General features: G+C 40.2%; 2 protein-coding genes and 1 long non-coding RNA gene across 4 annotated transcripts in view; 2 read left to right on the forward strand and 1 right to left on the reverse strand.

Moving 5' to 3' along the window:
* Nucleotides 1-7: 7 nt before the first annotated feature.
* CCDC43 (coiled-coil domain containing 43) lies at nt 8-14,774 on the forward strand. Of its 2 annotated transcripts, XM_032270011.1 has the most exons (5): nt 8-626; nt 7,416-7,503; nt 9,536-9,671; nt 10,928-10,986; nt 13,159-14,774. In XM_032270011.1, the coding sequence occupies exons 1-5, from the start codon at nt 339-341 to the stop codon at nt 13,344-13,346; spliced, it is 759 nt and encodes a 252-aa protein (XP_032125902.1). In that variant the 5' UTR covers nt 8-338; the 3' UTR covers nt 13,347-14,774. The 2 variants fall into 2 exon arrangements, with proteins under 2 accessions (XP_032125902.1, XP_032125903.1); XM_032270012.1 differs by lacking the exon at nt 10,928-10,986.
* A 1,625-nt stretch (nt 14,775-16,399) lies between these two features.
* The window catches only part of MEIOC (meiosis specific with coiled-coil domain), an 11,598-nt gene continuing 6,703 nt past the window's right edge, over nt 16,400-21,294 (reverse strand). Inside the window, exons 4-5 of the mRNA XM_032270013.1 lie at nt 18,538-18,718; nt 16,400-18,107 (exon numbers count right to left, since the gene is read on the reverse strand). Of these exons, the coding sequence (XP_032125904.1) occupies nt 17,887-18,107; nt 18,538-18,718 (402 nt within the window). The 3' untranslated portion in view covers nt 16,400-17,886. The remainder of the gene's footprint in view (nt 18,108-18,537; nt 18,719-21,294) is intronic.
* On the forward strand, nt 16,463-19,744 carry LOC116543960. Its single transcript, XR_004265763.1, has 2 exons — nt 16,463-16,661; nt 18,559-19,744. It is a non-coding gene; the product is annotated as an uncharacterized LOC116543960 (long non-coding RNA).

Raw genomic sequence — 21,294 nt, forward strand, 5'->3', positions numbered from 1 at the left:
ACCAGAGGCAGCGGGCAGGGGAAGCACATCCACCAGAGGCAGCGGGCAGGGGAGGCACAGGGCCATCTTGCCCTCCCCCGTTTCCCAGTCTAATTAGTCACCCAGACCTGAAAACATACCCTCAGGGAGTGGAGATTTTACAATTAAATACCATTGTTCTTGAAAAAAAAAAAAAAAAAAAAAAAAGAAATCTCACATGCCAAGGATCTTGTGAGATCCCGAGACCGCATATAGGCGAAGACACGCTTCATCTAGAAAGCACCAAACTCTCAAGCCGCCAGGTACCTGCCTCCCGGGTTCAGAGCTCCGCACTTACCCGCTGGGCTTCCTCTTCAGGCATGCGCGGTGGGCCTGCGGTGCGGCCCGTCAGGCACTGCGGTAGGCACCCCAGGGGCTGGCAGGACCCTGACCCCAAGATGGCGGCGCCCAGGGAAGTGACCGCGGTAGTCTCTGGCGAAGGCGAAGGCGATGGCGGAGGCGGCAGCTTTGGCTCCTGGCTGGACGGACGGTTGGAGGCACTGGGAGTGGACCGAGCCGTTTACGGAGCCTACATCTTGGGTGTCCTGCAAGAGGAGGAGGAAGAAGAGAAGCTGGACGCTCTGCAGGGGATCCTCTCTGCTTTCCTGGTAAGTAGCCTGGACACATTCTTTCACCCTCTGGTCAGTGTCTGAGGACCTGTCAGTCCTTTGCACTCTCTGTCCCCTACCTGGTATCCCGGAGGCTCAGTGGTCTCACCTGGGAGAGGTATACTCCTCTGACATCTGGGCGGCAGGGGAAGGAGGTTGCTCCCCAACCAGGTAGGAAGCCTGAAGGTTGCAGGTACTCGGAGAGGAATGGCTTTCTCTATTCTTGGGGACAAGGCCCTCTCCGATGGTTGTGGGTGAGTTAAAGAGCGTTCTTCCGAAGGTGCTGAAATGTCAGAATGGGAGTGTTGTCATAAATATCTAACGACCAATTTCATTTACATCCGTTTACAGTGTTCACTGGGGGTATTAAAATGCTCTCGGGAGGTCTGTGCCTATTATAAGGCAGTTCCCAGGGCTGCCCCATTGCTATAACACCCACGTTAGGAAAGTCCTAACTGCGTGCACAGAGCCTAACTGCAAAACCTATAACCCTTAAAGAAAGCAGGCCGTCGCCACCGTAATAAAATCCTCCTGTTTCACCCATTGGTCTCTCTGGTCTCCTGAATATTCTGCAACACCGTGACAAAAGCCTACAGGAAGTGCCCTTTTGATTCTTATTTTGGATGTAGGAGTCCATAAAAGGTAAGCTGGTGGTAGAGGTCTTTTCATGCCCAGACAGAACTGAAGCAAACTTCGTGCTTGATCCATTACAGTATTTACAGTAATCATTGGTGGTGGGAAGTTAAAGCCCATTAGAAGCAAGTTAAATAATTCAGAAATGTGTACTTTAAGCTATGTTTACAAAGTGAGTCACCCAGATGTCCACTTTTTTCAACCTGATCATTTCTGCTGCCTTCATCTTCACTTCCCACACCTCTAACATACATACTTATTGGACTGGTTATTACAGATTAAATTGGTTACAGGTGCTGCCTGTGGCTGTCTAACGAATTGTTTCCTTTTAAATACAAGTTCCAAAATAAAATTTACTTGAATCATCACTAAATACTGTAGAAGCTAGAGTTGTCTTTGCATTCATGGTTTAGAGGAGATCCTGGATACCTGACTTCTACTGTGAGAGCCACCTGTCCATCAAAGGCTTTATCCTTTGGCATTTATTACAATGAACAAGAAAATGGGTTCTTTGTTATTCTTTTTTTTTTTTTTTGAGACGGAGTTTCGCTCTTGTTACCCAGGCTGGAGTGCAATGGCGCGATCTCGGCTCACCGCAACCTCCGCCTCCTGGGTTCAGGCAATTCTCCTACCTCAGCCTCCCGAGTAGCTGGGACTACAGGCGTGCGCCACCATGCCCAGCTAATTTTTGTAGTTTTAGTAGAGACGGGGTTTCACCATGTTGACCAGGATGGTCTCGATCTCTTGACCTCGTGATCCACCCGCCTCGGCCTCCCAAAGTGCTGGGATTACAGGCGTGAGCCACTGTGCCTGGCCTCTTTGTTATTCTTAAAATCAATCATGGGAGGCTAGTAATAAAAAGGATCAAAATGTACTATGAGGTGGGGCACAGTGGCTTATGCTTGTAATCTCATCACTTTGGGAGGCTGAGGCAGGAGGATTGCTTGAGGCCAAGAGCTCCAGACCAGACTGGTCAACATAGCAAGACCCTGTCTCTACAAAAAAAAAAAACAAAACTGGTTGTGGTGGTGCATATCTGTAATCCCAGCTACTCAGGAGTCTAAAGTGGGAGGATCACTTGAGCCCAGGAGGCTGAGGCTGCAGTAAGCTATAAATGTGCCACTGCAGTCCAGCTTGGGTGATAGAGTGAGACCCTGTCTCAAAGAAAAAAAAAATTACTATAAATGTATATAGCTATAAATAGGCATATACATGCCTCATTTTTTTTTTTTTAAAGGGTAGAAAGTATAAAACATTTCAAATCCAAAAGTGTTTTGTGAAGGCGGAAACAAGTGCTAGGAAAAAATCACTTACATTTGGTGGAAGCAGTTCATAGATTGGGTACATGGTTGAAATATAACACTAGTGCAGCTGTCCCAGTTCTTTCTGGCAGTAACCCATTTGAGTTCCAGAGCCTGTTCTGGCAAGATTGGCTTATAAATGGGAAAACTTTAACACAGCTTGTGAGGCAGCTCAGAAGTTCACTGGAAATACAAGACAGTGGAATCAATTCTTTTTTGGACCACAGCATTACATATTATTGGGGGAAAGAGTAGGAGGCAAGCAATTTAACTTAGTTTTTATTTCTGGCTTGGCAAGTTTCTAAACACTGCATGAAGCTGTTAAAATAACTTTGATACTTCTTGGTACCAGCTTCTTATCAGTCCATCATTATTTGGAGCTATGTTCCTGTTGATAAAGACAGACATTAGTTTGCCTTTTTTTTTTTTAGAGACAGAGTCTCACTATGTTACTGCAATGTGATCATAGCTCACTGTAGCCTTGAACAAATGGACTCAAGCAATCCTCCCCACTTTAGCCTCCCAAGTAGCTAGGACTACAGGCACCTGCTATCACATATCATGCCTGGCTAACTTTTTTTTATGTTTTATGTTTTATTTTTTGAGACAGAGTCCCACTTCATCACCCAGGCTGGAGTGCAGTGTCAAGATCTCTGCTCACTGTAACCTCCGCCTCCCAGGTTCAAGTGATTCTTGTCTCTCAGCCTTCCAAGTAGCTGGGATTTCAGGCATGGACCACCATGCCTGGCTAATTTTTATATTTTTAGTAGAGACAGCATTTTGCCATGTTGGCCAGGCTGGTCTCAAACTCCTGACTTCAAGTGATCCACCCACCTCAGGCTCCCAAAGTGCTGAGACTATAGGTGTGAGTCACCACGCTCAGCCATGCCTGCCTAAAAAAATTTTTTTTGTAGAGACAAGGTTTTGCCATGTTGCCCAGGCTGGTCTTATACTGCTGGGCTCAAGAGATCCTTCTGCTTGGCCTCCCAAAACGCTGGGATTACAGATGTGAGCATCTGCGTCTGACTTTGGCTAGGATTTAATATGAGAACTAAGAAGTTTGTTAGCAATAATCTGAGGTAAAATTCAAGAACAGTGGCATATAGTAGGAGCAAATAACTGTAAACAAAAGCTTTCTGTCATCCTTCTGTTCCTTTCAATAGTACTTGCATTGGCTGATTGATTTATTTATCAATTTTTTTTTTTTTTTTTTTTTTTTTGAGACGGAGTTTCACTCATGTTACCCAGGCTGGAGTGCAATGGCGCGATCTCGGCTCACCGCAACCTCCGTCTCCTGGGTTCAGGCAATTCTCCTGCCTCAACCTCCTCAGTAGCTGGGATTACAGGCACGCACCACCATGCCCAGCTAATGTTTTTGTATTTTTAGTAGAGACAGGGTTTCACCACGTTGACCAGGATGGTCTGTATCTCTTGACCTCGTGATCCACCCACCTCGGCCTCCCAAAGTGCTGGGATTACAGGCTTGAGCCACCGCGCCCGGCCCAATTTGTTTTTTTTTAAGAAAGAGTCTTGCTCTGTCGCCCAGGCTGGAGTGCAGTGGTGTGATCTTGGCCCACTGCAACCTCTGCTTCCCTGGTTCAAGTGACTACAGGCACCCACCACTATGCGTGGTTAATTTTTTGTGTTTTTAGTAGAGATGGGGTTTCATCGTGTTAGCCAGGATGGTCTCGATCTCCTGACCTCGTGATCTGCCCGCCTCAGTCTCCCAAATTGCTGGGATTACAAGCTTGAGCCACTGCACCCAGCCTATTTATCAAATTTTTATTGATGGATTACTGTATGCCAGGCACTGCCCTAAGTACTTGGGGCACTTCAAGGAACAAAACAGATAGAAATTCCTGCCCTCATGGGGTTACATTCTAGCACAGAAAAGCATTACCAGTAAATTATATAGTATGTTACAAAGTGATAAGTGCTAGGGAAAAAGGAGCATTGTAAGAGGATCAGGAGTAGAGTGGAGTGAGGGTTGCAGTTTTAAGTAGGATAAGCTTTCCTCTTAGTGCCTTGAACATAGCAGGCTCCTTCTGGATAAATAAATGAAGGAATGGATGATTGAACTACTTTGATTTGGATAAGGAGACTGAGGAAATAAACTACTTTGTCCTCTAAGAGTACCCTTTTTCTTTTGCCTCTTCTGTTCCTTTTCCTGCCATTCGTTTTCTTTTGGTGGGGGATTTTAAAAGAGCTGTACCACTTTCTCATCCTTTTTTCTTTTTCTCTCCCTTGGCGTTTTTTGCTGTGGGTGTTGGGGGTGGGGTCCATGAATTATTGAAACAGGAAGTTCTGTGTGTCTAGCATACATGCTAAAAGGTTGCAGGGTAGAGGAAGTAATCCTTTGTTGGGTACAAAATAAGGATATATGTAATAAGTCTGTGTTCTGACACTCCACTTTTCTTTGGGAGATGGCATATATAATGGTTAGGAACATGGGCTGTAAGCCAAACTGCTGGTGTTCAAATTGTGTTTAATCCATTATTATTTGTAAGCCCTTGGGCAAGGTAATTAACCTCTGTGCTTTGGTTTCCTCTTCTGTAAATTGAGAGTAAAATATGGCATTATTTTAAGAATTGAGAGTTCTCATGTAAAGCTTTTAGAACAGTGCCTGGCACATGGTAAACACTTTATAAATGAATTCTGACAGCTTGCCCTGAGGGGTAGAATGTGAAAGTGGGGAGTGCAGCCATAATTAAGATGGAGGGAAGTGCTCATGTTTACTAAATGCTTGTTCTTTGACAAGTAGGGTAGGCACTTATACACATTTTCATTTATCTTCACTAAAGTCCTAAGAGGATGTAAAGATCAGAAAATTAAGAAACTTCACAGATCTGGGATTTGAACTTAAGTATCTCTAACACCAAAGACAAGGTTTTTGTTATACCATGCTGGGGAGGGAGATTGGTTGGTATGCAGAATATGTATGCTTTTGTAAAATGGACATTGGGTTGGTTGAACAAGAGACTATTTATTCATGTATCTCCTCTTTATTTATTTTTATATTATTATTATTATTATTTTTCGTGAGACAGAGTCTTGCACTGTCACCCAGGCTGGAGTGCAGTGGCATAATCTCAGCTCACTGTAACTTCTGCCTCCTAGGTTCAAGCTATTCTTCTACCTCAGACTCCCGAGTAGCTGGGATTACAGGCAGCCGCCACCAAGCCAAGCTAATTTTTGTATTTTTAGTAGAGATGGAGTTTCACCATGTTGGTCAGGCTGGTCTCAAACTCCTGACCTCGTGATCCACCTGCCTCAGCCTCCCAAAGTGCTGGGATTACAGGCATAAGCCACTGCGCCCTGCTGTATCTCCTCTTTATTACGTGTCAGCAAGCTAATGGATATGAACTAGCATGAAAATTGATAACCTTAGGGAATGTTCTGAATTGTATATATCAGCAAAAGAATATTTCACAGAGGAGTTTTGACTTAGGCAACAGGTTCTTGGTCCAAAAGAATTGGGGGAGTTAGATGGGAAAAGGGAAGATTGTTGATCAAAAGGTGAAAGATTGCAGTTAGAGAGGAGGAACATACTTTAGTGATCTGTTGCATAGAATGGTGACTATAATAAGTAATAAATAATCAGCTGGGTGTGGTGGCTCAGGCCTGTAATCCCAACCCTTTGTGGGGCCAAGATGAGAGGATTGCTTGAGGTCAGGAGTTGGAGACCAGCCTGGGTAACATAGTGAGACCCTATCTTTTTTTAAAATTTAAAATATTTATTTATTTATTTATTTTTAAAGATGGGGTTTCACCATGATGGCCAGGCTGGTCTTGAACTCCTGACCTCAGGTGATCCACCCACCTCAGCCTCCCAAAGTGATAGGATTACAGGCATGAGCCACCGGAGACCCCATCTTTTTTAAAAAAAAAAAAAAAAAAAACAACAACAACAAGCAAACACTCAGCCAAGAGTGGTTGCACATGCCTGCAGTTGTAGCTACTTGAGAGGCTGAAGCAGGAGAATTGCTTGAGCCCAGGAGTTTGAGGTTACGGTGAGCTGTGATTGTACTACTGCACTCCACCCTGGATAACAGAGTGAGACCCTATCTCTAAAAAGTAATAATAATAAAATAAATAATAATGCATTTGTACTTTAAAATTGCTAAAAGAGTGCATTTTAAATGTTTTCTTTTCTTTCTTTCTTTCTTTTTTTTTTTTTTTTTTTTTGAGGTGGAGTTTCACCCTGTTGCCCAAGCAGGAGTACAGTGGTGCAACCTCGGCTCACTGCAACCTCTGCCTCCGGGTTCAAGCTTGTGCCTCAGCCTCCTGAGTAGCTATGATTACAGGCATGTGCCACCATACCCAGCTAATTTTTGTGGTTTTAGTAGAGAAGGTGTTTTACCATGTTGGCCAGGCTGGTCTTGAACTCCTGACTTCAGGTGATCTGCCTGCCTCAGCCTCCCAAAGTGCTGGGATTACAGGCGTGAGCCACTGCACCCAGCCTTAAATGTTTTCATCATCAAAAAAATGTGAACATATATGGAGACATCACAGGGTACCCTACATATATATACAGTTATTGTCAATTAAAAATAAAAGAAATAAAATATTTTAAGAGAGAATGAGGAAGGCTGCCTTGAGGTGGTAAGAATCTTCCCTTGGAGCTTGTCAGCATGGAGTGGCTATTCTTGAAGCAGGAGGTGTGGCTTCTGGGACACATAAACAGGATTAATTCTGTGCCCAGAGCTTCAGAAGAGAAACATACTCTATTGTGGCTCCCAGATCCTTCCATAATTTCACAGCAAGGAGAGCTATGCCTTCTGCATAGGCTTCTTTGAGGTTGCTATTGTTTTTGAGGGCTCCCTTAGGAAATTAATTGGTCTGCTTTTTCAACTAGGAAGAAGATTCCCTCCTTAATATCTGCAAGGAGATTGTGGAACGATGGTCAGAAACTCAGAATGTTGTCACCAAAGTGAAAAAAGAAGGTAGAGTCAGAGTTTCTATGTTTAACCTCCAGAGCCTTTTCTGGCAGCCTTAACTGTATAGCTGTTAGGGAAAGGTCTTTTGATTTTCCCCTTGGATGCTTATTTTCCCTAAGATAGTGCACACTGGCAAACACCCAGCAGCCTGCGTTAACTCTTTACTGAACATTGACTTCCTTTTCTCTTTTTGCATTTTTCTATTTCAAGTGACCACAGTTTTATCTTCATTGTGGTTTTTTACTTTTTTTCATCTTCTTTCCACTGCTTCTTGTAGATTTGCATTGCAGGCATGGGGTCAACTATATTTTTACCACTTCCTACTTTTTTCATGTCGTCTTTTTTTATTTTTATTTTTTTGGGGACAGAGTCTCGCTGTGTCACTCAGGCTGGAGTGCAGTGGCAAAATCTCCACTCACTGTAACTGCTGCCTCACAGGTTCAAGCGATTCTAGTGCCTCAGCCTCCTGAGTAGCTGGGACTACAGGCACATGCCATATGCCTGGCTAATTTTTGTGTTTTTTAGTAGAGTCAGGGTTTCACCATGTTGACCAGGCTGGTCTCGAACTCCTAACCTCATGTGATCCACCCACCTCAGCCTCCCAAAGTGCTGGGATTATAGGCTTGAACTACTGTGCCCTACCTCATGTTGTCATTTCTTTTTTTTTTTTTTTTGAGACAGAGTTTCGCTCTTGTTACCCAGGCTGGAGTGCAATGGTGTGATCTTGGCTCACCGCAACCTCCGCCTCCTGGGTTCAGGCAATTCTCCTGCCTCAGCCTCCTGAGTAGCTGGGATTACAGGCACGCGCCACCATGCCCAGCTCATTTTTTGTATTTTTAGTAGAGACGGGGTTTCACCATGTTGACCAGGATGGTCTCGATCTCTTGACCTCGTGATCCACCTGCCTCGGCCTCCCAAAGTGCTGGGATTACAGGCGTGAGCCACCGCACCCGGCCATGTTGTCATTTCATAACACAAATTATGGTTGGTATTTGGCTTTATTCAGCTAAACACTTTACCCTTTAAAATGGAAGAGACATGGGCGAACATGTTCACCACTAAGATGGTAAATTAGCTGCAGAAAACTCAAATCATAAAAGCCAAATCTGGAGATTCTAAACTCTGTACACTGTTGGTTCTCAGTTTTGGCTATATATTAGAATCACTTAATGTACTTGGGTTGGGGCCCAGGTATTTGTATTTTTTAAAAGCTCCTGTAGGTGATTCTAATGTGCAGCCAAGCGTGAGAACTACTACTTTACTACTTTTTCTTTTTTTCTTAACATCTCCTTCTTGAAATTAGGCAAAATATTCTTAATCTAAGAATTCTGGCCAGGTGCAGTGGCTCATGCCTGTAATCCCAGCACTTCGGGAGGCTGAGATGGGCAGATCACAAGGTCACGAGATTGAGACCATCCTGGCTAACACGGTGAAACCCTGTCTCTACTAAAAATACAAAAAAATTAGCTGGGTGTAGTGGCATGTACCTGTAGTCCCAGCTACTCAGGAGGCTGAGGCAGGAGAATCGCTTGAACCCAGGAGGTGGAGGTTGCACTGAGCTGAGATTGCGCCACTGCACTCCAGCCTGGGTGACAAAGCGAGACTCATCTCAAAAAAAAAAATTCCACCTGGTATAATCAGAAATATGAATAGGACCAGCTGAAGTTGATTTTAGATTCCTGGTTAGGTTTTTGGGATGCCATGGGGAAAAAGTTGCCTGACTGGGGGCTTAGTTTTCTATGGTTCTAATGCAGTGCTTTCCAATTTTTTTTTTTTTTTTAAAGGCAGCAGAACTTTAGTATATAAAACAAGTAAAATCAGGGCTGCTCTGATTGAAGATGGATACAAAGCTTGGCCTGCATAGCCTTTCCTTTCCTTTCTCAACGTCCCTTGAGCCATGTCCTTTGAACTGCAGGGCTCTAAGGAGGCAGCAGATGCCAATGTCTTTAGCACAAGTGCTGCCTGGGTGGACTAGTGGTTCAGTGAGCTTGTTCTCTCTTATACAGCCTTGTTCTTCCTTCCTTCCACCACCTCCTAGATGAAGTACAGGCCATCGCCACCCTAATTGAGAAGCAGGCACAAATTGTGGTAAAGCCAAGGATGGTGTCAGAAGAAGAGAAGCAGAGAAAAGCTGCCCTCCTGGCCCAGTATGCTGATGTGACAGATGAAGAGGAATATCCTTTCTGGAGTCTCAGCACCATTCCCTCAAGCTCAAGCCAGACATATTTGTAGGTCTACAGTGACCTTTAGCAAGTTGCCATTCCCCCCTGTAGCCTAATTTTCCCCTCTAAAATGGCAGTGATCTATGGCCCTTTGTGGATATGAGGAGCGATGTTAGATTAGCTGCTAGTGGACTTATGTTTTTCAACACATAAGCAGTATATTCCTGAAAACTTTGGCATAAAACAAATAATGTCTTAATAGTCCGTTTATATTATGCTTTCAGAAAATATAGCTGCGATTCTTTATATTTGTATAATACTTTTCTATACAGTGTAGTATCATAAGTATAACTCATCTTTATGTTCTTTCCCAGTCAGTAAGGAAACAGACACCAACAGATGAATAGGTGATCAGAGGCATTCAGAGGATTAGTGGCAAAACCACAACTAGAACCTGGTATTTTGGGGTAAAAGATTTTCTCAATTTAGAGTAGTTAGAATATTTTCTTTCTTATGTGACCATGTAGTTAAAAGTAAGGCTGAATCCCCAAAGCAATACCAGAATAAATCTGGAATTTGAGTGGGAACTGTGCAAAAAGAAAGTGTTGCCAGCAGGGGCAGGTTTAGTTCCCTGTGAATTTCATATTTATTTAGGAAATGCTTTGCTTACTGAGCCTACCTGAATGAAGTATGTGACATATTATATAGTGTACATCATACCAGAAATTTCAGCTGTCTAATCACTAGTTTAGGAAAGAATTCTTGGACTTTTTGGAGCCAGTTTCTCTTCTAATTTTTTCTTATGACATTTCTTGCCACGGTTGGCAAAGCTATGGTTCTGGTGACAAAATTTCTCATCTTGGGCTAGAAAAGAACTTTTAAAGCAATGGTTCTCGTGAGGACTTGTTAAAGTACAGATTGCTGGGCTTCACCCACAGGATTTCTGATTTAGTAGGTTTGGCATAGGTCCCAAGAATGGTATTTCTAATACATTCCTGGGGGTTTTGTGAACCACACTTTGAGAACCACTGTTTTAGAGGTAATCTGGCTTCCAGGTAATGTGGCAATCCACTGAGACCAACTTGAGTTTCTTTTCAGCCTCCAAGAAAATATAAGATGAATCTCCTGGGTTTATCGTCATGTCCCTGACAATGTGCTCCCTGCATTCAGTGTGCTTTTCCTACTTACCAGTCTACTGAATGTTTTCTAATGTAGGTTGGGATGTGCCAAGTTTTGTTTTCCATCTGACTTTCCTTAACATCACTCACTGAAGCAGATGAGAAGGATGATTCAGGAACTACCACAATGAACATTGGTTCTGACAAATGTATCCTTCTGGGTCCCTCCCCATGTGTTTCTCCATAGAGTCTTCTTGAGATCAGTTTTTATTTTGCTGTCATTGCTGGTGGCTCCCCTTTACCTTCAGGAACTCATGTCATGCCAACATTGGGAATCCCATTTCTAGGACAGCCCTATATAGTCAAGTTAGCAAGAACTTTCCCCAAAAAAAACAAGTTAACAAGTACTGTAAAGGTATTGGCTTGAAGGAAAGATTTCTAAGGGAAAATAAAAATCTATACTCCCTGTGTGTATTTGTGAGTTGCCCAGCATTATGGAGAAAATTAAAATAATACTGAGGCCAGGTACAGTGGCTTACACCTGTAGTCCTGGCACTTTGGGAGGCCGAGACAGGTGGAGTTCGAGACCAGCCTGGGCAACATGGTGAAACCCTGTCTTTACTTAAAAAGTACAAAACATTAGCCAGGTGTGGTGGCACGTGCCTATAGTCATAGTCCCTGATACTTGGGAGGTACAGGTGGGAGAATCACCTGAGCCCAGGAAACCCAGCCTGCAGTGAGTCAAGATCTTGCCACTACACTCTGGCCTGGGTGATGGGAGTAAGACCTTGTCTCAATAAATAATGTTGAAATTTTATCTTTCCCCTCAAGAATTTTATAATTCGTCAGAGGGAGAACACAAACACCAAACACTTTAAGCTAAAAATGTGGACATATTGAAACATATGTGCTGATGGCTGGGCACAAGGACTCACACCTATAATTCCAGCACTTTGGGAGGCTGGGGTGGGAGGATCACTTTAGGCCAGGAGTTCAAGACCAGCCTGGCAGCATAGCAAGACCCTGACTCTACTATTAAAAAAAAAAAAAATTAAAATTAGCCAGGCTTTGTGATACACATCTGTATGTAGTCCTGCTAACTCAGGAGAAGACCTTATCTGGTATTAACAGGTTTTGTTTCTAAAGTCATAAGAAATAAGGGGTAAAATTTTTGGTTAGGTATTTTTTCTTTTCTTTTCTTTTTTGGAGACAGAGTCTCATTCTGTAGCCCAGGCTGGACAGGCTAGAGTGCAATGGTACAATCTCGGCTCACTGCAACTTCTGTCTCCTGGATTTAAGCGATTCTCCTGCCTCAGTCTCCCAAGTAGCCGGGATTACAGGTATGTACTACCACGCCTGGCTAATTTTTGTATTTTTAGTAGAGACAGGTTTCACCATGTTGGCCAGGCTGATGTTGAACTTCTGACCTCAGGCGATCTACCCACCTCAGCCTCTCACAGTGTTAGGATTACAGGTGTGAGTCACCACGCCTGGCCTGGTTAGGTATTTTCTAACTGCTGTTAAACTCATTTTCATTTTATGTATTTATCTTTTTGAGACGGAGTCTTGCTCTTATCGCCCAGGTTGGAGTGCAGTGGCGCGATCTCAGCTCACTGCACCCTCTGCCTCCCGGGTTCAAGTGATTCTACTGCCTCAACTTCCCGAGTAGCTGGGTCTACAGGTGCATGCCACCACACCCAGCTAAGCTTTATATTTTTAGTAGAGACAGGGTTTGACCATGTTGGTCAGGATGGTCTCCATCTCTTGACCTTGCCATCTGCCCGACTCGGCCTCCCAAAGTGCTGGGATTATAGGTGTGAGCCATGGCACCCAACCTCTCATTTTCTATCTCATAAATTCAGTGTTTATGGTTATTAGAACATGGTTTTCACTTAAGCTTTGGTAGTCTAGGAACAAAAGCAAATTGATAAAGTTTAATAAGGTTAAACATCTTATTTAACACTTTTCAGGCATTTAACAGTGCCAAGTACACAAACATTTGGCCAGTTACATTACTACTCTGTTCACCAAAACTAGCCTAGATTATCTAATATTCTGCCATCGAATGATATAAGTACTTATTCTAGAATGAAATTTCATTTCAATGAAATATTTTTTATTTTTTTCAATAAAATATTTTAAAATTCAGATTTAGAGAAATCTGAATTAGAGTTTTATTCCCAAGGACATTTAAAAACATTTGTAATATAGCTTTAAGGATTTCTCTGTTAGATCAAGGATAAACATAAACATATTTTTTAAAGACCAGAAATAGGTAGAGACCATTCAGGACTCAGCAGGTGGAGAGAGGATAGCTAGAATGAGGAAAGACAGCAGTAGTTGTGATCTGTGTGACCTGTATTCCCTTAACTTACCTGTAGTTCTGTTCCGAAACACCAATGTGGAAGATGTCCTTAATGCCCGAAAACTGGAGCGAGACTCGCTTCGGGATGAGTCCCAAAGGAAGAAGGAACAGGACAAACTGCAGAGGGAGAGAGATAAACTAGCCAAGCAGGAGCGCAAGGAAAAAGAAAAGAAAAGGACACAGAGAGGGGAGCGGAAGCGATAACCTTGGCTTACTCTGTTCTTTTCCCCCAGGAACTTGATCAAAGGGAGAACTGGTTGTGTATTTAAGAGAAATGAGAGTGCACTGCAAAGTAGTTTCCCAAGGCATTTCCCTTATTGTTTACATGGTCAAAAGGAAAATCACAATCACTTCTAAGTATAAAATCTGCTATGTTTTGGTGGCGTGGGAAATCAGATTATAGTTGATGACTGTACCAAAGATCTGGAATAGGGGCCACCTTTATATTTTAATACTTAAGTCCTATGCTCCTTTTGGCCACTTTGAAGTCTTCCCTCACTTGGGATAAATAGTAGGAGGATTCAGAAAGGTAGCAGTTTTCATCCAGGAGCAGAAACATCATCAGTCCCTCTCTGAAATGAAATGGGGGCATGCACATTGCTTTGGAGGCAGTATTCAGCTGTAAATGTAGTATTGTTTTATGGCTGAAATAGAGAGCTAATGAAGAGCCCTATCTGGATCCAGATTTTATGTTAACATGGCAGCAAAATATTTGGGGGATGTTCTAGATCTGTTTTTTTTTTTTTATTATTATTAAAGTTTCAGCTTATGGGAGGAAAAGAGGTATCTTTTAAAATAGAGATAGTTACATATTTTTCCTCATCTAGGCTGTGATATTTTAAGGATGTGTCACCATTGGGTACAAGGATATCATTGTTGGCTAGATTCATTTTTTATAATCATGTATCCTCTTGAGTGTTGGTAGGGATTTTAATACTGATTTTTCCCTAAGACATGAGTATTAAGAAATGGTAATTCCTGGTTTAGAGAAACTGGAGAAATCACCCTTTTAAGGAAGAAACACTGGAAATCTCTGCTAACACCAGGATATTTAAGAGTATACATATTAGATACTCAACGCATTTATTGAATTAATGAGTGAATGGAAAAATGGGGAAAGTCAAAAGTGAGTAGAAGCTCTCCCATTTCTACTTTTGTCACAAACCACATTAAATTGTAAATAAGTCCCTTCCCTGCTTGACTTCAGGCAGCAGACTGTCTAGAAGCCTAAGGACAGCAATTTCTCTGACAAAACAAAGTAGATATATTATACCAGAGGTTGGCAAACTACTGCCCATGGGCCAAATTTAGCCCAGTCTGTTTTTGTATGGTGCAAACTAAAAATGATTTTTACATTTTTAAAGAGTTATAAAAGAAAAAACAAGTGGTCTGCAAAACCTAAAATATTTACTACCTGGCCTGGCCCGTTGGAAGAAAAGTTTGCCGACCTCTGTTTATATACCATTAACTATGAGATTAACAAAAACTTTTACCTTTATGCAGAAGGTTAAAAAAGAAAAAGCATGGTTAAGGAAAAGGGGATGTGTTACCTCTTCATATACTCCTATAACCGTGGCATTGCAAAAAATAAAAATAACCACCTTTAAAAAAAATAAACCTTATTTAAGTTGCTGTCTTCTGACTTACTTTCATTCCTTCTAACCTACCCATGGAAAAGAAATATGTGTGAGTAGTTACTTAGGAATGTGTTGATTTTTATTTTATGCTTTGATTAGCCCTATAATGTATATTCCACTAGTAGAACCTCTTCCTGGAATCCATAAATTCTCTTTCTCAATTTTCCTTTCTGTGAAGTAGGAATTAGATCAGAAAGATTAGCATTTTTTTGGGAACATCAGGAAAATGGCTTTGAAGTCCTTTGAAGTACTATTAGAGTCTTAGTCCTTTATGTGGTGGTAGCAATAGGGTATGATAGAGCCTATTTTAATTTAGTAATCCTTATTTTGGGATTTTGGGTTGTTCTCACCTTGATCTTTGTCTCTGAAGGAGTCAGGTTATATCCACGGACCCCTGAAGGACTTGTTTCAATTTGTTAGTTCTTTCTTCTGGGACTCTACTATGTACGTCACAGTTAAGTATACTCTCAAACTAATGCTTAAACAGAAAAAAGAGGATCAGCTCATTAGGCTTTGAGTTTGGTTATCCACTTGACTCAGGTGCTAATAAATCCTTTACATCTAAAATGTTCAGTATTGCAAAGGGCAGATTTTAAACAACCACATCTTCTTGAGTTTTAGGCCAGATTTGGATTTCAGTCATAAATTCCCAACCCTCTAAAACTTTATAGTAGCAGATTATTCAAGTGACAAGGACACTGATAATAACTCAAGGTAATTTTGCTTTTTCCATTAAAAAAATGAGTACACCAAGTTCTTTTGGATTAGAAATGGTGGGAGCATCAGTTTTACGTTTCACTGCAAGTTTTTTTTTTTTTTTTTTTTTGAGATGGAGTTTCGCTCTTGTTACCCAGGCTGGAGTGCAATGGCGCGATCTCGGCTCACCGCAACCTCCGCCTCCTGGGTTCAAGCAATTCTCCTGCCTCAGCCTCCCGAGTAGCTGGGACTACAGGCATGCACCACCATGCCCAGCTAATTTTTGTATTTTTGGTAGAGACGGGGTTTCACCATGTTGACCAGGACGGTCTCGATCTCTTGACCTCGTGATCCACCCGCCTCGGCCTCCCAAAGTGCTGGGATTATAGGCGTGAGCCACCGCGCCCGGCTCACTGCAAGTTTTGTAAAAATTTTGTAATGTTTTCATACGTTGTAATTCAGAAGTACAACAAGTACATAAGAACCATCCGTTAGAGGATATACCATTGAAAGGGACAACCAACTAATTAAAAATTTATGTATTGGGTGATATGATTGATTGATAGATAACCTATTATCTATTGGGTGATATTTCAAAGAATTTTGTTAAGTGTTTGGTTCTTATTAATGGACTGGTATTTCATTTCTGACTAGTATCATGTAAAAGCGTCTCTAAAATTTTTATGCTGGTTTACCTACATTAGCATAAAGATAGAGCAAACATTTCATTCTTTTAAGGAGATCAGGTTAGATCCATGGATATCTAAATGGCATTGATTTATAAACCAACATTATTACTTGTGTGTTAATAATGAAGTCTAAAATTTAGCATAAGTTCTTAAATGAAATTCATTTGACTTTCTGATATGAGTGACTCTTAAGGTTAAGAACTAATATAAATTTAGAAAAACGAAACCAAATGTCTTCAACAAAGTAATTTATTTTTTTTCCTGAGAGACTAAATTCAGTACAGTATTTTTTTCATAACATCCAACATATCTTATGTTAAACTTAACCACTTTCTATGCAGTGACTGTGGTGAGGTGATCTATTTTATTTGACTACCCTCAAAGTAATTCATCTGGGTAGTTCTAAGGCTTATCAGTGATCAAAATGTTTCTCCCTACAGTTACTCCTGCATTCTCAATCAGTTTCTTCTGCACATCATCTAAAGAAAATTTATGTGGTATGATTACACTCTTTTTTTTTTTAATACCAGGATTTCTAAAACTAAGAAAAACACTAACATTTAAAACATCAGTGTTTCTAGTCAAGGATATTTCAATTAAATTTCATCAGTACATTATAGTTTAACTCATGCGAGAAATGTTAAAACCCAAGATCTTCTGAGTCACATAATACCAACATTTCATATCAATGAATAAATTACTCGAGTTCCATACAAAGATACTAAGTGATGAGAAACAGAAAAAGCTAAGCTTTCAATAATGTTTTTTAAAAAATACAGAAGCAAACTAATGAACACAACTACACAAAATATACACTAACCAACTGCAAACTAAACTAAAGATTAACCTTTAAAAAAAATACATCTTAGAACTTCGTGATACCCTCATAAAAGGCAGCAAACTAAGGGTATTAAAACAGTAGTCATTATTTTAGTTACTGCATCAAGTCTAAAATATCCAGATAAAGGAAATGTTTTATGATTCAATTTAAATAACTTTAAAATGGGAAACATTTAATAATTGATAATATAATTAAATTTTAAAGAATATACACAAATGATCTGAACAGGTTTTATATTCAGTAACTTGCATGGTTTTTACACAGGCACTTTTATCATTAATTTAGGAGAATCAGATGCATCTCCCTCCATATACTTAGGCGTTAATATTTCAAATTTATAAATATGGTAGTATTTTAAATATTAAATTTTTACATGAATATTGGGTTTATCCATATTTTCCTTTGTTCCCTAGGTATTATCCAGTTTTGTAAGGAAAAAATTTTATATCACAATCAAAACTTGTCTTGGTTACTAGGCTGTAGCCATAATTGGGTTACAGTTACTTAGGTTCATTATTTGGAATTATACTTACTAAGACAGACCTAAATGAAACTTATCTCCTATAAGAATTTCACATTTGCATTTACCTGCACTACAGAATGGGTTTAAGCATATTTTAGTTGTTAGGAAATATTTAATTTACTTAAACTTGTTACCTGACTACTCAGAACTCTGAGTAGTCAACTGTACCTTTGAGTTCACTTAAAACTATATCTGATTCATATAAAAGATTTTTAAATAGAAGTTAGACTTCATTAAGGTATTGGTATTAACTTTAAATCTGAAAGAAAACATACCTAAAGTTTGACAAGTTCATTAAAAAATTTTTAGCATGTCTTGATATATTTATCAGCTTTTTATTCTTTCTGCTGGCATTTCCTTAATGTTTGTTTGTTTCACCTCTCTGGTTCATTGGATTGCTACTATTTATGCTTTCAGGAACTTTATCTTCACAGTTTACTGTATTTTGTAAAGCCTTTACCACATCAGCTGTACTGGCTGTTTTTGGCAAGGTCATCTGCAGTGCACACCACAGGGTAGTGCGTGTTTTCCGAGTAGCCACACACATCTCTTTAATTGCTGAAGCAAGGGCAAAAACATCTGTAAAAGAAACATTCAGGGTCATTTCATATTAAATACCATTTAAATGCCTGTTAAATCTTACAAAATCCAGTGCTCTTGCTACTAAATGACCAACTACTATTTTTGTTAAAAAAAAAAAAAAAAGTTATTGATTGACTCAAAGTCCTGTCCTTTATCATTAAAATATTTAAAGGTATTGATACTTTATTTCTGACTTGTATGATAGTGACTATACTTTGAGTAGAACACAGACTATCTTGAAACAGTTATAATAGACAAAATAAAATGGAAATACTTTTGGAGTAAATAATGTGGAGATTATTTACCAATTTATTCTATAGGTAAGTGTTAATTTTAGAAATCTAACCATTCAACCTCAGAATCTCATTTCATCAATACCTAAATTATCATACTGACTTATCAAAAGAATATGCATTAATATTTGTACCTCTGTCATCTTGACGTCTAGGAACTCCTTGCCTTTGCCGATTGGAAGCATTAACAATTTCATCCTTTCTACGTGACTGTACAATGTGAATAGACTCCAAGTGTCTATCAAGAGCAGTAGAGATATTGGCATGAAGAAGAGAGCTCCGAAGACGTTCCATTTTGCCTAGTAAAGTCACAACCTGAGGGAAGCATTTTAATTTTTGATAAGACATGGAGCCACATTGTTCTGCCATTAAGTAAAAACAAATCTTCAATGAAGCAGAATAGAGATGAGAGCAATAATATTCATTCACTAAATAAATGAATGCTTACTGTGTCCTAACACCATGCTAAGGGAAACAAAGGAAGGTGTTTTCTATCTACTTGTCTATGTTAATTCTAAAAATATTTGGTAGTTGATTACTGAGAATAAGCATCAATGAAAATGTTAAATATTCAAACATTACCATGTCATTAACAGTGCTAATACAAGAGTTGATACTGTTTTTGACAAATTAGAGACCAGCCTGCAAACAGCATTGTTAGGAAGTACTGTAATCTAATGGAAAAGATTTTTCAGCTAAAAAGGGAAGTACTTGGTTGATTAATCCTGATCTCAACAAGTCCTTAATTTTTCTGGGCCTCAATGTTCCCTTTTTGGAAATCAGAAATATTCAGATAATAATACTGACTAGTGACAGCTTTAAGGAATCCATAATATAGAAAATATTGATTTATGAAATCCGGTGGGTTTAAAAAAAAAAGAAAATATTGATTTAAATTTACATTAAAATAATACAAAATGACTCCTGTAACTGTTAAAACTGCTAAAGAAAATTAGGATGCTTCTCAATCCTCTGCTTAAAGAAACTTTTAAAAAGGCACTGAATATATTAGATCAGTAGGGGGAGTATGTTTCATATGCCTAATTTGTTTAAAATTCAAAACTTGGAAAGTCTATGGAAAGATAACTTTTTGAATAATTGCAATTTGAAGATCAAGTAAGTACAATAATTGTCTTTGGGAGTTAAATGATTTAACAATTGACATTAGAACTTGGTGTTCACTGACTGGAGAATATAGGGGAAAAAAGCTTCTCAAGAAACTAATGGCACTGGAATTCATGTTTTTCTAACCTCACACTCATATCAAGTTTCTTTGGAATAAGTCTATTCCAGATGTTAAATATTTTCCTCTCAACTGTATATCAGCCATATCCTTCAAGGGAAAACAAAACACTCAAAGAAACCTCCAGGGAACTACTAATTATTTTTAAATAAGACAATCATTTTGAGCAAATGATAAGAGTAAAGAAATGTGTACAGATTGGGGTTAGGCGCGGTAGTGGATCACACCTGTAATCCCAGCACTTTGGGAGGCTGAGGGAGGCGGATCATTTGAGATCAGAAGTTTGAGACCAGCCTTACCAACATAGTGAAACCCCGTCTATACTAAAAATACAAAAAATTAGTCGGGTATGGTCGTGTATGCCTGTAATCTCAGCTATTCAGAAGGCCTAGGCAGGAGAATTGCTTGAATCTGGGAAGCAGAGGTTGCAGTGAGCCAAGATCTCATCAGAGTGAGACTCCATCTCAAAAAAAAAAAAAAAAAAAAATTTGCACAGCTCATTTTTAATAAAAATATTTTTTTCAAAATTCTACAAAGCTAGCAAACTAGAAAATAGTAATTGTTTTTTTCTTACCCTCTGTTATTGAAATAATGTTGCTAAGTATACATAAAATAAATTTTTTTTTGAGACAGGGTCCCACTCTGTCCCAGGCTGGCATGCAGTGGCATCATCTCAGCTCACTGGAACCTCTGCCTCCCAGGCTCAAGTGATCCTTCCACCTAAGCCTCCTGAGTAGCTGGCACTATAGGCACATGCCACCATGCCCAGCTATTTTTTTTTTTTTTAGACAGAAAAAAAAATTTTTTTTGAGCCTGTCCCAGGCTAGAGTGCAGTGGTGCAATCTCGGCTCACTGCAGCCTCTGCCTCCTGGGTTCAAGTGATTCTCCTGCCTCAGCCTCCTGAGTAGCTGGGACTACAGGTACACGCCACCATGCTCAGCTAATTTTTGGTAGAGATGGGGTTTCACCATGTTGGCCAGGATGGTCTCAATCTCCTGATCTTGTGATCCACTTGCCTCGGCTTCCCAAAGTGCTGGGATTATAGGTGTGAGCCACTGCACCTGGCCTTTTTTTTTTTTTTTTTGAGACGGAGTCTTGCTCTGTTGCCAGGCTGGAGTGCAGTGGTGCCATCTTGGATCACTGCAGCCTCCACCACCTGGGTTTAAGCGATTCTTCTGCCTCAGCCTCCCAAGTAGCTGGGATTACAGGTACGGGCCACCACGCCCAGCTAATTTTTGTATTTTAGTAGAGATGGAGTTTCACCATGTTGGCAAGGATGGTCTCGATCTCTTGACCTTGTGAGCTGCCCGCCTCGGCCTCCCGAAGTGCTGGGATTACAGGCATGAGCCACCATGCCTGGCCAAACTAACTTTTGTAGAGAAAATAAAATTATTATAAAAGTTATAAACATCCTTCTAAATTAATGTGAAGCATAAGCAAAGCTGGGAAAAGTATATCACTATTCACAGTATGTTATCCTTTATTTTCTAGAAATGTATTACTGAGATAAGAAATTTTAATTTGGAACAGTTTTTTTTTTTTTTTTTTTTTTTTTTTTTTTACGGTTTTTACTCATTTTCTCCTGCCAGGTGGGCATATGCGTCACATTCATTCACCACCACCTTTATTCAGGCAATTCTCCTTCCCC

Source organism: Sapajus apella, unplaced genomic scaffold (genome assembly GCF_009761245.1).
Source record: "Sapajus apella isolate SASKATOON/1434 unplaced genomic scaffold, GSC_monkey_1.0 scaffold201, whole genome shotgun sequence".
NCBI classification, from domain to species: Eukaryota; Metazoa; Chordata; class Mammalia; order Primates; family Cebidae; genus Sapajus; species Sapajus apella.